This window comes from Ahaetulla prasina, chromosome 5 (genome assembly GCF_028640845.1).
Source record: "Ahaetulla prasina isolate Xishuangbanna chromosome 5, ASM2864084v1, whole genome shotgun sequence".
NCBI lineage: Eukaryota > Metazoa > Chordata > Lepidosauria > Squamata > Colubridae > Ahaetulla > Ahaetulla prasina.
The window spans coordinates 74549986-74567181 of record NC_080543.1 but is presented as its reverse complement, the minus strand read 5'-3'; the positions used below and the strand labels follow the sequence as shown (position 1 = coordinate 74567181).

The 17196-nt window shown below is 39.0% G+C and overlaps 2 protein-coding genes across 11 annotated transcripts in view; one reads left to right on the top strand and one right to left on the bottom strand.

Annotated features, from left to right (window-relative positions):
• The window catches only part of PHEX (phosphate regulating endopeptidase X-linked), a 739707-nt gene that overhangs the window by 333821 nt on the left and 388690 nt on the right, over positions 1–17196 (bottom strand). The window lies entirely within an intron of this gene.
• MAP7D2 (MAP7 domain containing 2) overlaps positions 1–17196 on the top strand; it is a 153907-nt gene that overhangs the window by 118086 nt on the left and 18625 nt on the right. For all 10 annotated transcript variants that reach the window (XM_058186698.1, XM_058186697.1, XM_058186696.1 and 7 more), the window contains 2 exons: positions 4900–5026; positions 5252–5456. In XM_058186698.1, the coding sequence (XP_058042681.1) occupies positions 4900–5026; positions 5252–5456 (332 nt within the window). The remainder of the gene's footprint in view (positions 1–4899; positions 5027–5251; positions 5457–17196) is intronic.

Sequence of the window (17196 nt, the reverse complement as noted above, 5' to 3'; positions counted from 1 at the left end):
CGTGCCCCACGACGTGATGGTGGCAATGACGGAATGGATAGAAGGGGAGGAGAAGATTCCCAAAGAATACTGGGACTTACGAGAAGTCTTTAATGAAAAGGCATCAGATGTACTACCCCCCCATAGGCCAACTGACTGTGCAATAGACATACTCCCAGGATTGAAGCTCCCAAAACCAAAAGCTTACCCCATGACCCAGAAAGAATTGGGGGATTTACGCAAATTCATAGACAAAAATTTAGAGCGTGGGTTCATTCAGCAGGCTAGGCCTCGAGTGGCTTCACCGGTGATGTTCCGAGAAAAGAAAAATGGCTCTTTTTGTCTCATAGTGGACTATAGAAACCTAAATGCCATATGCGCCGAAAACGTATACCCCATGCCGCTCCTGAAGGACATATTGGCCCCTCTAGCGAAAGGAAAGTTTTTCACCACATTGGACTTACGAGAGGCTTACTACAGAGTTCGCATAAAGGAAGTGGATGAGTGGAAAACAGCTTTCAACTGTCCCCTTGGCTGCTTTCAGTTTCAAGTACTTCCATTTGGACTGCAGGGGGCTCCCGCGGTTTTCATGCAACTGATAAATGAAATACTCCATCAACACTTGTTTAAAGGGGTCCTCGTTTACCTTGATGACTTTCTTATCTATACAGAAACAATGGACTAGCACATAAAGCTAGTAATAGCGGTACTCAAAAAATTATTAGCAGCAGAACTCTATGCCAAACTATCCAAATGTGATTTTCATCAGACAAAAATAGACTATTTGGGATACCGCATCTCGGCGGACGGATTGGAAATGGACCCAGAGAAGGTGAAAGCTGTCTTAGAATGGGCACCCCCACGCATGCGCAAACAGCTACAAAGGTTTTTGGGATTTGCGAATTTTTATCATCAATTCATCCCCTCCTTTGCTCAAATTGCTCTCCCTATCACCAACCTCCTAAAAACTAAACGAAATACAAAACCCAAACCTTCATTATCCTTGAATGGTCAATGGAATGTCAAGCAGCTTTTGAAAAGTTGAAACTTTTGTTTGCGGCTGAACCTATCTTAAAACACCCCGACATGGATTTTCCTTTTGTGGTACAAGCAGATGCTAGTGATGTAGCAGTCGGAGCCGTTTTGCTCCAAAACAATGCTAATGGTAAACTACAACCTTGTGCTTTCACTTCCCAGAAATTGACTGACACTGAAAGGAGATGGGCTATTTGGGAAAAAGAAGCTTTTGCGGTTCACTGGGCTCTTCGCACATGGAGACAATCTAACCACCCTTTCGAGGTTTGGACTGATCACAAAAACTTGGAAGCCCTAAAAACTCCCAGAAGACTTTCGCCTAAACAAGCACGCTGGGCTCAATATTTTAACCGTTTTAACTTTGCTTTACGTTATATTCCTGGAGGAAAGAACTTTTTGGTAGATGCTCTTTCATGACTGCCTCAATACAATAGTGCTCGTTCCGAGATGGTACGCCCAATACTCCCCATTCAACAATTAGCGGCTCTTGCTATAACCCGAAGCCATACTAAAACTGAGACATCACTACCAGATGAATTAACTAAGTTATTAAAAGAGGCCTTAAACACAGACGACTGGTTCCTAGCTCATTCACACAAATGCACGCTCCGTGATGGACTAGATTGGGTTGGGGCAAAGCTATATGTTCCTGCATCACTCAGAGAAACCATACTTCAACGATGCCATGATGCTAAAATGGCGGGACATTTTGGATTTGTGAAAACATTGCACCTCCTCAAAAGACAATTTTGGTGGCCAGGACTTAAAAAGGACATTGAATCTTATATAACAAGTTGTTCCATCTGTGCAGCTGCTAAAAGACCTCCTGGAAAACCTCCAGGTTTGCTTCAATCAGCAGCTCGACCAGGAGCTCCATGGAAAGAAATATTTATGGACTTCATAGTAGAATTACCTCAAAGTGGGGGCAACACTGTTATTTGGGTAGTGACTGATGTGTTCGCCAAACAAGTACATTTCATCCCATGCTCAAAAATACCTAACTCAAAAACTTTGGCAAAATTATTTGTGCAACACATTTACAGACTACATTGAGTTCCTGAATGTATAATCTCAGACCGGGGAGTGCAGTTCACTTCCCAATTTTGGAAAGAATTTCTATGACTAATAGGCTCCTCCCAAGGATTAAGCTCCTCCCATTATCCCCAAACTAACGGATTTTGTGAACATTCGAACTCGGCACTTGAGCAATATCTAAGATGTTACATTAATTATCAACAGGATAATTGGGTAGACCTACTGCCATTTGCTGAAGTAGCCTACAATAACTCAGTACATAGTAGCACAGGGTTCACTCCCTTTAAAATAGCCTCTGGCCAAGACTTTGTTCCCATCTCAGAACTTTCAGAGGAAAAAAACCACGATTTCATCGTTATCAGAATGGATAGATCAAATACAAAGCACATGGAAAGTGACTCGCAAAGCTATTGATGACACCCACTGTGCACACAAAAAACAAGCTGATAAAAAAGGGTCTCCTGAGAACAAATATCAAGCTGGAGATAAGGTTTATCTCTCCACCAAATACAAACCACTCAGAAATCTAAAAAACTGGGACCCAAATATGTGGGACCTTTCCCCATAGTAAAAATCATCAACCCAGTGACTGTACAACTAGAATTGCCGAAAACACTGAGGAGAATTCACCCCGTCTTCCATGTTAGCTTACTAAAACCAGAACACACGTCCCAACTGCGTGCTGACCATACACCCCCTCCTATAACAATTCTCATAGAAGGCGAACAACATTTTGAAGTGAAAGAAATCTTAGATTCCAGAAAACATAGAAATAAAATCCAATATCTTGTAGCTTGGAAGCACTTCCCTTTGTCCCAGGCTGAATGGGTGAACAAGGAAGATGTTCGCGCTTCACACAAGATAGCACAATTCTATAGAAAATATCCTGACAAACCCTAACTTTTCTCTTTTCTTTTTTAGGACTAACGTCCTTGTTGCAGGAGGGCCGAATGTCAGCCTCCACTCCAATCTTCACTTCTATTTGTGCATTTTATATTTACTAGTTAGATTGCAATGTTATTATGTTTAGTATAGAATAGCTCATGGACTTAAGATGTATTACTATCCTATACAGGAAAGGAGAAGAGGGCCCTTTAAGAGTGTCGTCTGACATAAAAGAGGGGAGGGGGGAGAAAAGGTTTGAAATCAGCATGAAGACCAGATGCGCAGGCTTTTCAACAAAACTTGCATTCCTGACATGCCAAGCAACCGGAGGCCTTCGGAAGAAGTTTACCATGGGGGGGGGGCGAGAGGGAGCTGGCATTGGCCCAGCCCTGCCTGACCTCTTGTGGGAAGGAGGGACTAATGAGGGGATATGGGATGTTGGCCATATTTTGTCTCAGATTCAACTATCCACAGCTGTATTCCAGATGTATTTAGTAAAAGTATTTTTCTTTATTTTCAAATGAAGTCAAGGTATTTTCTTTCCTAAATATAATCAGAGACAGTCTGACAGGCGCACGCATGCACACTGACCAGCTGGTCTTTGGGTTTCTGGTGCTCCGGTGCACACAAAGACCACCTGGCCAACGCACATGCACACGCTGGAAACCAAAAGAGCAACTGCCGACGGCGCGCATGCCCACAGAGAGGGATCAGTGTGCCACCTCTGGCACGCGTGCCATAGGTTCGCCATCATGGATATAAGCTCATAAATTACCAGAAGAAAAGTTCAAAAAGGAAGGAAAAATAAAATAATTCCTTGCTGTTTCCCAGCTTCTAATTACTTTATCTGTTTAGTTTCCATATAGGTTCAAAGAGCTACATTGTTTAAAAAGTTACAGTTTTTCATTCTCTGTCTCTGCTATCCCATATAAACAATTTGCTAGAACAGGTGTTATTGTAATAAACAAGCTTATCTTCAATAGACTGTCAAGGTCATGCTTTCACTACTTTCACTTCCGTCGGTTTTCTCCAGTTTCTCTATTTTTCTCCTTTCTCTTTTGTTATTTTAAATTATATAATCTAATCCAAAACTTTTTAAAAGTCCCAGGGGTCAAAATTTTATATTCCAAAAAGTTTTCAACTTAGTCTATCTTGTAATTTAAATCCCCAGTCCGATTTTCTTAGCTTTTAAACTTCTCTTTCTGAAAAGTCACCTCCTCTTCTTTGAGTTCCACTTTCACCCAGGCTTACTTTAAAAGGGCAAGTTCCACAACAGGAGTCAGAAAAATCTCACCGAGATTGATCACACTGTTCCTCAGATTCTATGCTTGCTTCATCGGTCGGCTGTCACAGCTCCGGTCAGGTTCTTAATGGCCATCTTTTTCTTCCTGCCAGATTGAGAGCTTCCTCCAAATCAAACAAAGAGTTTGCAGTCTCCTTGCGATTGACAGAGAGTCCTCTCTGTCTTCATTACACCTCCAGGATTATTTGGGTCCCTTGGAATCTCCTAGCAGGTTGAATTCGGCATGATTCCATGGAGCCCTGTGGAGATGCATCATGTTGCCATGACGTCAGCCTGCCTCCCATTTGCCTTTGCTTCTAAAACAGTTCTTTGTTATACATTATTTCAGTTTACTATTATTTTACATGATTAGTTATGTCACTAATATTCTGGGGGAGCGGGTGTTAATTTAAACTTTACCATCAACAATTATTTTGTACTGTATCCCTTAGAAATTATTCACAGAATCTTGTTAAGGAAGTTAAAATATGAAAATAGCATCTAGGAGATTAACATTAATTAAAATAAAGAATGCATATTTATAAATTTTATAATAACACACATTTTCGTACTTTCATTAACTAGAAAATTCAGCCATTAGAGTAATATTGTGTGCCTTTCTACTGCACATATAACTTGTTTCCTGCCTACAGACTAATATTCAATTCAGGAACATTTTATAGGGAAACATGTAGCAGGGACTACTGATGCTGAAGAAGCAACTAGAATTCTAGCAGAGAAGAGACGTCAGGCTCGACTTCAGAAAGAACAAGAAGAAAAGGAAAGGCAAGAAAGACAAAAACTTGAAAGGTATCCTGCTCTCCCTACGATAATAACTATAATCTCTTAGTTATAGAGCAGACATGTGCAAGTTAAGAGTAAATGTTTCACATATTTAATTAGAAATATGCAATACTTCTCTTTATTATCACAAGTTCTGTTACCTTGTTATTTGGAGCCAGTTCTTAATGATATAAATATTTAACAGAAAAGAACATAAATGTACTCCCAACAATATATTGTGGTGTTTTGAAGGCTAGAAAAAGAAGAGCTGAAAAGAAAAGCAGAGGAAGAAAGGACTCTGTTGGAAAATAAGGATCGTAAAAGAGAAGATGAAAGGAAATTGGAAGAGGAATTAGCAAAAAGAAAAGGAGAAGATGAAACAAGAAAAAGAGCTGAAGAAGAACACAAACTGAGAGAAAAGCAAGAAAAAGAATTGCAAGCTATGCTTGAGATACAGGTGTGATCTGATTGTTCAAAGCATGTATTTTTCTTTATTTACAAGGTGCAACATTTTATATAATGAACAGAATATTCAGAAATTAAGCTGTTGAAAAATATAATGAATCCAGACTAAAATTCTATAATTTCTTTTAATTTTCCTTTGCTTCTATAAATACTGCATATACGTTATCCTTAGGTATATGATCCATAACAATTTTTTATGTATCATATATGTGTTTACTTAATACTGTAGTATTAAGTAAATATTGTATTGTAGTTTGGATCAAACTGTGTGGTGTATTGCAGACTTTGAATGTAACAGAACTTATATGACAAGTTATACAGAAGACACTGAACCTTTGATATTATTTGCATTCCTCTTTAAATAGCAAGTTGTCTTAATGCTGTCAAAATATCTATGCCTGGATAGAGTTCAAATGTCTGTCTTTTGAAATTGCCTTGAAAAATCAGACCCTATGATTAAATGTTTTAATTCTACTGGATCCTATTGAATCAGTAGGCAAAGACTACAGTTTATGCTTCAAAGGAGACCTTTTCCCTCTCTGGCTTCTTCATGTTAAGCCATAGAAGAGTCTCTGCTTTCCATTGTGCTATATTTTGGGGGAAATTAGTGGCACAGATATGTGTATTCCCTATATGAAGTAATTACCAGGCAGGTAATGGGAAAATGTTCATTAATTTCACAGATGCTTGTATCAGTGGTCACAAAGGTATGCACATAATGCTAGCAGAGAATTTGAATCAAATTCTAGGACTGTTTCAGAAAAACACATTCAAATTAAATTTGGAACTGAATGTGTTGGGTTAGGGTTTCATTTATAGTTTCTGTTACAAGAATTTTCATGACACTGGGTTGCAAGCCTGATACCCATGCCCCTGCAATTTTCCTAAACGGGCTATTTTAACCCATGTAGTTCACTCCCTCACCACGTTGAGGAATGCGGTGGGATTTTGAGAGGTAATTCCCAAAAACTCTCTGAGATAGTGATAGAACACAGAATGCATTTTGATAGACTCATGCTCCCAATGAGTGAGCAACGTCCAGCAAAGACCACAATTATTGGATACCACCAGATGGAGAAAAAGAGGAAGGCCAAATAACAACAACAACAACAATAAAAAACCTGGCACCAAACATTTCAGGAAGATCTTTATTTTAAAAACATCAGCCTTAAATGGAAGGATGCAGAGACTGTAGTTGCTGACTGAAAATTGTGGCGTATGCTTGTAGCCCAATGTGCTTAGCACAGGATAATAATAACAGTAACAACAACAACAATAATAATAATACATTTTTAACAATTGTCGTTAAGAAGGATAAAAAAGTCTGGGTAGTGGATGTGGCAGTGTTTGGAGACAATAGAATAGAAGAGAGAGAATTGGAGAAGATAATAAATACAAAGACCTACAAATAGAAATAGAATGACTATGGCAAAGGCAAGCAAAAGTAGCACCAATCGTAATAGGTGCCTTGGGTGCAATTCCAAAACAACTGGAGAACCACTTGAACACTATTGGATTGACAAATTTTGCCATCAGTCAATTGCAGAAGGCAGCTTTACTTGGAACAGCTTCCCATCCTGCGACGATTTCTGTAATATCATCAAACATCCAAATCTGCCTATCCCAGGTCTTTGGTAAGGACTCGATAGGTACACAAAAATGCCAAACTCAGTCTGAACATCTGGCTGTGCGATGATCAATAATTTTTAAATTAATAAATAATAATAAATAAACAATAGAAATAGGAACCCTTGGAGCAATAGTCAAAGGGTTACCTAGATACATGGAAGTTTTGAATTTATCAGATCTGAATAATCTGATTTTGCAAAAAAAACCCACCTTACTCGGAATTGCCTATATCAGGGGTGTCAAGGCTCATGGGCCGAATGCGATGCTTAGATCTGGCCCACGGGGTTGGCCTGGAAATAGCAAAGGACCGCCCCACGGTGCCCTTGCTAATGAAAATGGGGTGCAGGGGGGCCACCTGCACCTCCCACACTACAGCCCTTTTTTGGTCTGGGTGGCCTCCAGTAAATTCCTGCAGCAACCACAATTCCCTCACTAACCTGATTTTATTTTATTTTATTTATTTATTTATTTGTCACAACAGTATATATAAGCATAAGCATGAAATAACTATACGAATTGGATACAATCAAAGGGAACATTAGGACAGGAACAGTAGGCACGCTGATGCTCTTATGCACGCCCCTTACAGACCTCTTAGGAATGGGGTGAGGTCAATAGTAGATAGTCTTTGGTTAAAGCTTTGGGGATTTTGGGAAGAGACTACAGAGTCAGGTAGTGCATTCCAGGCATTAACAACTCTGTTGCTGAAGTCATATTTTCTGCGATCAAGATTGGAACGGTTCACATTAAGCTTAAATCTATTGTGTGCTCATGTATTGTTGCGATTGAAGCTGAAGTTGTCTTCAACAGGAAGGACGTTGTAACAGATGATTCTATGAATTAAACTCAGGTCATGTCGAAGGCAGCTCCATTCTCCGGCATGCAGGGCAACAAAAGAAGACCATATGACTACCAGTTAAAAAAAAAGCTCAATCGGACCTAACTTCACGAGATCTTTTTTTCTTGAGAAGTTGGAAAGTCTGATTGCACTTTTTTAAAAACTTGTAGTCCCATGGTTTTCTTTTGTTGCTCTACACGCCAGAGAATGTGGAAAGCAAGTTAGTGAGGTAATTGTTGTGTCTGTGCCCCCCGAGCCAGGCCCCCTGCCAGAAAGTGACTTGGAAAGTGAGGGGGAAGGGCCATCAGGACTTACCTCGGGAGCACCGGCTTCCCTGGCTCAGCTCCAGGAGCCAGAGGCAGGCCAGGTGGAGGAGATAACAAGGCCTCCGTCCCCTGACTCTTCCCCCCCCCCAGGCCACACCTCCAGACCCAGCTGATGGCAATCAGACCTGGCTGGACCCTAGGTTTCATAGGCAGGAGAGGCAGGAACAACAGAAGCAGGGGTGGGGCAGGCCTAGGAAGTGCTGAGTCATGGAGCCACACCCCACAGGATATAAAAGCAGCAAGGGCTGTTATGCCTCTTCATAGCAGGCAAATCAACTGCTTAACTAGAGCTGAAGTACTGTTTGTTCCTGGGTAACTCATCGGCATCAAGGGAGATAACAGAGTCACTTGGCAGACGCTTGCTAGTTTGCTGCCAGAGCTGATAGTGCCGGCTAATTAAGTCATCGGTCGGACTGAGGTGAGGGGGACAGAACAGTAATTGTGGTTAGTCTGGAATGGGGTGGGGGTGAACATTTTGCATTTTGATTGCTCTGGGGTGAGGTTGGAGTGAGGATTTTGCATTATGATTGCTCTGGGGTGGGATGGGAGTGAGGATTTTACATTATAATTGCTCATAAGTAAGTAAGAACCAGTAAAAGAGGAATGAAAAAATCCCTATCTGTAGATCAGCATTTCTCAGTCTTGGCAAGTTTAAGATGGGTGAACTTCATGCTGCCTGGGGAATTCTGGGAATTGAAGCCCATGTACCTTAAAGTTGCCAAAGTTGAGAAGCAGGGGTCTAGACTAGAGTTTAGGATTTTCCATTTCTGTTTTATTTAGAGTTTGGTGCAATTAAATAAATCAGTTGTGGTTTCCTTAACATATAGTGATTAAAGCGATATGAGCCATTCCTGGACTTTTTGTGAGAAACAGAAATTAAAAGTTGATCTGGCGCTTTGATGATTAGATATGGGATTATGGAAATAATGTAGGTAAATGTTAATCTTAGAGTAAGAGTTTGATATATTTTTTACTTATATCTGTACCAATAAAAGTTGGAAGTCATTCTTTTTCAGTTTTCTTTCTTTTCCTCTTTCTTTCTTTCCTGAGCCTTTTCTTTTCTCAAATCTGTTTTTTCTTTGTTTATCCCTTAGCTTTGTATTTTTTTGATGTATGAGGATCAAAGACTCAGCCATTGTAATTCTATATTCCTTATTTACAGAAATCATATCACCCCTCCCTCAAATGTTCTTTGAAATACAGAGTTTCCCAGCATTCCTTTAGGAACCTCCAACATACAAATGGTGGTTATTCACCCTAAAATTAATCCTCTTTACCTGGAAATTTACTGTTTGCTGGGAAGGTGTGTAGCTAAACATCAGTCTATATTTAGTCTACATTTGACTTTGGAGATATTTCTTCATAAGAAACAAAAGTGTATTTTCTGTGCAGTTCACACCCCTTGCTCGCTGGATCTGGATGTCACAAAGTAAAGCCTACATTTTGTAATTAATCCCTGTACCCCTGTACCCCGTTTTGGCTGGCAGAATGCTGCAGGAGGCAGAGTGCTGTCACACTGACCCTGGCTATGCCCCCAGCTATGTGCCTTCCTGGCCCTCTGAGGTCAAACACAACCCTGATGTGACCCTCAATGAAATCGAGTTTTACACCCCTGGCCTATATACTCAGTCATTACTTTAGCAGCTCTTAGGTTTGTTGGAAGAAATATCCATCTGGGTTCAGTTCCAAGTGGGGACAAAGACACTGGAAACAAGGAGACTGCTTGGAAAGATGGTTTAATGGTGGTCAGGATCACATGGCTTGAGTTCCTGAACAGAAAAGGGCTGAGATCCTGTGTGCTCCCTGGTTTTATGCTTTTTCTGAGCTTTGAACTTTCTGGGGCACAGGAAGAGTATCCTGATTGGTTGTCAAACTCCCAGGTGGTCTAGGGGTCTTAGTTAACATTGTAGGTTGTCCCTCAAGCTTGCCTGAGCCTTGCCATGTGTTGAGTTTCTGTTCTATTGTGTTGCAAATGATGGAGGGATTGAGTGAGCTTGGTTGAGGCTTTAATGGCCCATTGACAAAGGTGGGGGGGAGTCAGGAAGTTGCAGGGAGCTGCTTTGTCTTTAAAACATGTTTCTCCATTTCTCATCCAGGGAAATATATTCTGCCTTTTTAAATATTTTCTAAAATATTTCATTCTTCTAGGAGGGGGGTGGGTGCTTACTTCCTACAGGTTCTTGGTCAGGACTTGAACTGTTAAGTTTTTAACCAGTCTCAGACTGTAAATTGAATTGAAGATTAAATCTATAACAACAACAACAACAATAATAAAAATATAAATCATAGCAGCAGCATCATCCCACCCAAGAGCTTTACCTTGTTGGGTGTGTGTAGGGGGGCTTGTGTGCTCTGTAGAAGAGCCAGACTCCAAACTCATTTAACTATGGTAAAAAACACGTCAAGTGAATTCTATGCCGGATCAAATGTTGCCCGTTTCAGTAAGATTCGAGTTGAATACTGTGGCTTCTGGGTATTCAGTGAAAAATATGCCACACGGCTCAGCTCCCTCTACTAGGCAACCATGGCATGGAGTTGATGTGATTGGAAGACGAATGAAAAAAAAAGAAAAATGGACAAAGGAAGAAAATTACTTAATTACGAAAAGTCTGAACCAAAAAACCATGGATTTCAAAAACACTTATTCAGGATTTGGAAGGAGAATCATCTGGATATGGAAATCAACGAACAAAGACTTATGGACCAGAGGCATGTTATTTTGAAGCACAAGCTCTTCACTAATGCAGAATTACAAGAGATTGCAAGGAGAGCAGTGCAAGATCAAGGCTCAAGTATAACTGATAATAGAGATAACTTAGAAGTGGAGCAACAAGTAGTGAAGAAAAGGAAGGAAATCAGAAAAGTGGATGAGGAACAAGAAGTCTGGATTAGATGTTGAAGAACCAACAGCCAGAGCCAACCTAGGCTGAGAAAATTAAGACTCAGATGGAAAACATGGAAAGAATTTGATTGCCAAAACTGAATCAGGTTAGTAAGAGAGGTTTGGTTAAATTATTGAAAAATGTGAATGAAGCTGCCCAGATTATTCCAACAGAAACATTAGCTCAAACAAACCAGCTAATGTATGCAGCAGCTTTTGTTACTACTGAAGAATTTGGCTTGAAAATTGGAAAGAATAAAGCAATTAAGAAGGGCAAACCAAAGTGGAAAATCTGTCTGGAGTTAAAAATAAAGAGAATTAGTTTGGATTTAAGTAATTTGAAGAATTTTTTACATAAAGTTTTTTTTTTATTTTTTAACAAACACACACAAACAAATAAACAATGCATTTTTTTCTGACAGAGTATTGGCCAGGTTTCAAATTTATACAACTTTTATTTATCTTCCAACACATTTTATATGTTTCACTTTTTGCTAGTATTTTTTCTCTCTAATTTTAATTTTCTTTTCTTTATTTATATTGTATATCTAATCTTCCCTTTGCCCTAAACTCTAATCATTAATCATCTCCCTTTTTCCTCTCTTTTCCCCCCCTTTTCTCATTACTTCCTCTAAATTAAACTCTTTAGTTTCAAATCAATCATTTTTCTAATATTTGACCCTAACTCTACATCCTCCTATTCACCCATTACCCCTTTTTCACCTCAGAATATAAATTCAATATTTTCCTTAAGTTCCATTTTTCCAATCAGAAAAATTAACGTTTATAAAATTTTACGTATACCACTTATCGAATATACTTATCAAATATACATATATTTGCAATTCAAAACATTTCATGTAATATTCAGGTGTATATATATATATATATATGTTTTCTGAGGTTTTCACGGGTGTTTGTATATAGGTCTTTGGTTGTTCGGGTTTTCTCCCGTGTAAAATTGGAAGTGTCTTGGCGACGTTTCGACGAAGTCTCATTCGTCATCTTCAGGCTTCAGCTTCGTGCTTCTGGGAGCAATGTGTGATCGCAGCTGTTTCTTCCTTTTAACTGCTAGTGGGGGTTTGAACTGATTGGGTGGGAGCTTGGCTGTGCTCTGATTGGATGGGGTTTTTTTGTGCTCTGATTGTCTGGGGGTGTGTCCTGTGTTGGTGGGGGCTTGGTTGTGCTCAGTCTAATCTGTGCTGCAGGGGGATTTGAGCTGGTGAGCTGCATTGCTGTTGTTTGGCTTTGTGGTCGTGCTACATCTTCATAGTGGGTGTCAGTCTGCTGCATGTATGGATTGGAGGGGTTTGAAATGGCTAATGTTGCAGCTGCGGTCTGGCTTCTGGTCCTTGGTCGTGCTTCCTGATCAGTGTGGGTTTGGGTGTGCTTTCTGGGTGGATGTGTGGTGGTGACATCCTGTGTGGACCTCGTGAGTGTGGGTCTGGTGTCATTCCTCGTGTTAGGGACACGTTTGTCAATAAGGGCAGGTTTCCAAATGGCTGGTAGGCGGGAGGTATCATCTCGTTTGTTCATGCTGTGTGGGCGTGTTTCTATCTCGATGGCTTCTCTGATTATTCTGTTGTTAAAGTGTTCAGTTTTGGCGATAGTTCTGGTTTTTTTAAAGTCAATATCGTGTCCTGTGACTTTAAAGTGTTGGACCAGGGAAGAAGTTGGTTCCTCTTTTTTGAATGAGTTCTTGTGTTCTTCAATGCGTGCACTTATTCTTCTGTTGGTTTGTCCGATGTATGTGGTGGGGCAGGCGGTGCATGGGATTTCATATACTCCTTGATTTTCTAACTCAATTTTGTCTTTGGGGTTTAAATATATATATATATTTAATATATATATATATATATATATATATATATATATATATATATATATATATATATATATATATATATATATATATATATATATATATATTGAAGATATATATATATATATATATCTATCTTCAAAATAAACCATAATAAAAAAATTCAATTAATCTTCATAACATGTCATTTCAAATATTTTAAATGAGTTCCATAATTACCATTAAAAATATTCAATACTTTCAGATATTTTAACTAGATTCCAAATTCCATTATTAATATTAGAACCATTTAATGTATGAGCATCATTTCTATAAGACCCTTGAAAGTTACTACAAGTGAAAAACGTAACCACGAAAACACTCTGAAATTTTAGAAGAACTTGTGGAAAAACAACAAGAAGCACAATGAGAATGCAAAATTGATCGAGCAGGTTGAAAGCACTGTAAAAGTGACTAGAATGGAAGATGTTCACATAACAAAAGAAATGGTGGAAAAATAAGCAAAGAAGGTAAAAAACTGGAATGGTTTAGATGAGTTGCATGGTTGGAATCACTAACAAGTTTGCATGCAAGATTAGTAAACCAGATGAATCAGATTCTGGAAACACCAGAAAGTGAAAAGAGGCTAAAAACTGGAAGAAACCTTTTGATCAGAAGGATGCAGAAAAGGGAAATAAACCTCAAAATTAAAGGCCAATCACTTGCCTGCCAACACCATACAAGATATATTGCAAACCAAATTTATGTACATCTAGAAAACAAGGATTTGCTACCCACAGAAGAGAAAGAGTGCTGCAAAGATTTAAGAGGAACCAAAGACCAACTCATGATTGATAAACTGGTTTTGAAGAATTTAAAGAAAAGACAAATTTGTTTGTGGCTGGATTGATTATAAGAAAGCATTTGATTCTGTTCCACTCAACTGGATTGAGAAGTGCTTAGACATTTTTGGAATTAGCAGCAACATACAGAAATTCCTGAGGACTTCCACGAAGCTATGGCAAACTAAGTTGATGGCCTGTTGAAAAAAACTTGGTGAAGTTGAAACTAACTAGGAATCTTCCAAGGTGACTCACTGTCACCTCCGTTTTTTGTACTTTCGATGGCACACCTAACACGCATTTTGAAGAAAACAAACAACCAGCCATCCAAACAGCCACCCAACAATCCACCCAACCAGCCATCCAAACAACCATCCAACCAAACATCCAAACTACCATCCAACCATCTATACAACCATCTATTGTACACAATCCCCAACCTACCAACACCCAAAACTAGGTATGCACGCCTCTTACCTCTTCAACACCAATCATATCAGATCTCAAATGCAAATTGATAAATGCAAGAAGCATAGTCAACAAATTACCTGAATTTATCCTCTTATTAAACAGTGGCACATTTGATATCATTTTTGTTTGTGAAACATGGCTGAATTCATCCCTTCCTGACTCCATTATCTCAAACAATGAATATCAAGTCTATCGATCAGATCGGAAAACCAAGAGGTGGTGGAGTGGCTATCTTTTACAAAAAGACACTGAATCTAAAAAATATCCAAGTAGCACATAAACTCTCTCTTCCTGAAACTATAGTATGCGACCTATCCCTTGACACTACTCTTCGATTCTTACTATGCTACAGAGCCCCCGACTATGACATTACCCACGCAAATATGCTAACCTCAATGCTAACATGGACTACCTCTTGCCCATACCCTCTCATCTTCCTGGGTGACTTAAATCTACCTCTCATTAACTGGACAACCAATGAATGTTCAACTGACCCAATCCATACTACACTATACAACGCTGTTACAAACCTAGGTCTTGAACAACTTGTAACTAACAATACAAGACTCAACAACTGCCTTGACCTCATCTTCTGCAACAATCCAAACTCAATTTACGGACTACAAATTAAAGAACCTTTTTCAAACAGTGACCACTGCATGATTGATTTTCGGCTCAATATACGTCCATACTTAAATCGTCATAACAACAGAACCCCCAACTACAACTTCAAGAAAGCCAATTACGACCTTATAAACAACGATCTTTCATTTCTGAACTGGCAAAATCTGTTTGCAACCTGCATAACTGCTGATGACCTCTATAGAATCTTCCTACTTGAAATCAATAGAGTCATTAAATTACATGTACCACGAATGACTACCATGTCCAAGAGAAACAAACTACCCATATCAATAAAAAAGCTTCAATCAAAAAAATCCTCTGAAAAGAAACAAAAAGGCTATGTTACAAACTTCAGAAACCGCTACAGAAACATATGCAACCAAATAAAACTGAATGCACAAATTACCACACCAAGCAAGAAGAAAACCTTCTACGCACAAATTCCAATCGTGCCTTTTATAATTTTGTCAACAGTAAACTTAAAGATTCAAGATCCATCCCACCACTAAAAGATTCTAACAACAAAGAATGCAATGACGAAACAGTCAAAGCAAACCTCTTCAACATTTTCTTTGGCTCAGTTTTTGTTAACTCCGATAACACATATCCAACATTCCACAAACGAACCAGCAATGACTATGATGATTTAACTCATATAGATTTCACAGAAGACAACGTTGGTAAAGCTCTTCACAACTTAAAACCATCGCTTTCTATTGGACCTGATGGTCTATGTGCATATTTCTTAAAAAAACTTTCCATTAATATAGCTGAACCCCTAAGTATTATCTTTGATAAAGCTTTCACTACCAGTTCTCTTCCCAAACTTTGGTCACTAGCCACAGTCATCCCCATCTTCAAAAAAGGAGACCCCAGCTTAGTCGAAAACTACAGACCGATCTCCCTTTGCTGCGTCACCTGCAAAGTCATGGAATCTATCATCAATCAATCCATTACCTCACACTTAGAAACTAACAACCTACTCTCCAACAAACAATTTGGTTTCAGGAAAAAGTTATCATGTAACTTACAACTTCTCCACTGCAAAAACATATGGACTTCAAATCTAGATCAAGGCAAATCAATAGATGCAATCTACATAGACTTCTGCAAAGCTTTTGACTCAGTAGTACACGATAAACTTCTCCTTAAACTAACATCCTATGGCATCTCAGGACCCCTCCACAAATGGATATCTGCTTTTCTGTCTAACAGACAACAAGTGGTCAAAATTGGCAATGCTTTATCAAATCCTGTTCCTGTCAAGAGTGGCGTTCCTCAAGGCAGCGTCCTTGGACCAACACTCTTTATTCTATACATTAATGATCTTTGTGACCATATCTCAAGTAATTGTGTTCTCTTTGCTGACGATGTCAAACTATTTAACACCACAGACAACACTTCTATCATTCAAAAGCGACCTTGACCATCTAACCGCTTGGTCTAAAATTGGCAGCTCCAAATTTCAACCAGCAAATGCTCAGTCTTACATATAGGAAAAAAGAACTCTAAAACTAAGTACATACTAGATGGACATTACCTTACAGACGACCCCCATCCCGTTAAAGACCTTGGAGTTTTCATGTCAAATGATCTAAGTGCCAAAGCCCACTGCAACTACATAGCAAAAAAAGCTCTAAGAGTTGTAAACCTAATTTTGTAGCTTCTTTTCCAAAACACCACACTACTAACCAGAGCATATAAAACATTTGCTAGACCAATTCTAGAATACAGCTCACCTGTTTGGAACCCTCACCACATCTCTGACATCAATACAATTGAGCGTGTCCAGAAATATTTTACAAGAAGAGTTCTCCATTCCTCTGAAAACAACAAAATACCTTATCCCACCAGACTTGAAATCCTAGGCTTAGAAAACTTGGAACTCCGTCGCCTTCGACAAGACCTAAGTTTAACTCACAGAATCATCTATTGTAATGTCCTTCCTGTCAAAGACTACTTCAGCTTTAATTGCAATAATACAAGGGCAACCAATAGATTTAAACTTAATGTAAACCGCTTTAATCTAGATTGCAGAAAATATGACTTCTGCAACAGAATCATCAGTGCTTGGAATACTTTACCTGACTCTGTGGTCTCTTCCCATAATCCTAAAAGCTTTAACCAAAAACTTTCTACTATTGACCTCACCCCATTCCTAAGAGGACCATAAGGGGCGTGCATAAGCGCACAAACGTGCCTACCGTTCCTGTCCTATTGTTTTTCTTTTCTTCTTCCTATATATGTTTATATGTGTATATACTATATAATCTTTTTGTATGATGTTGTGACAAAATAAATAAATAAATAAATAAATAAA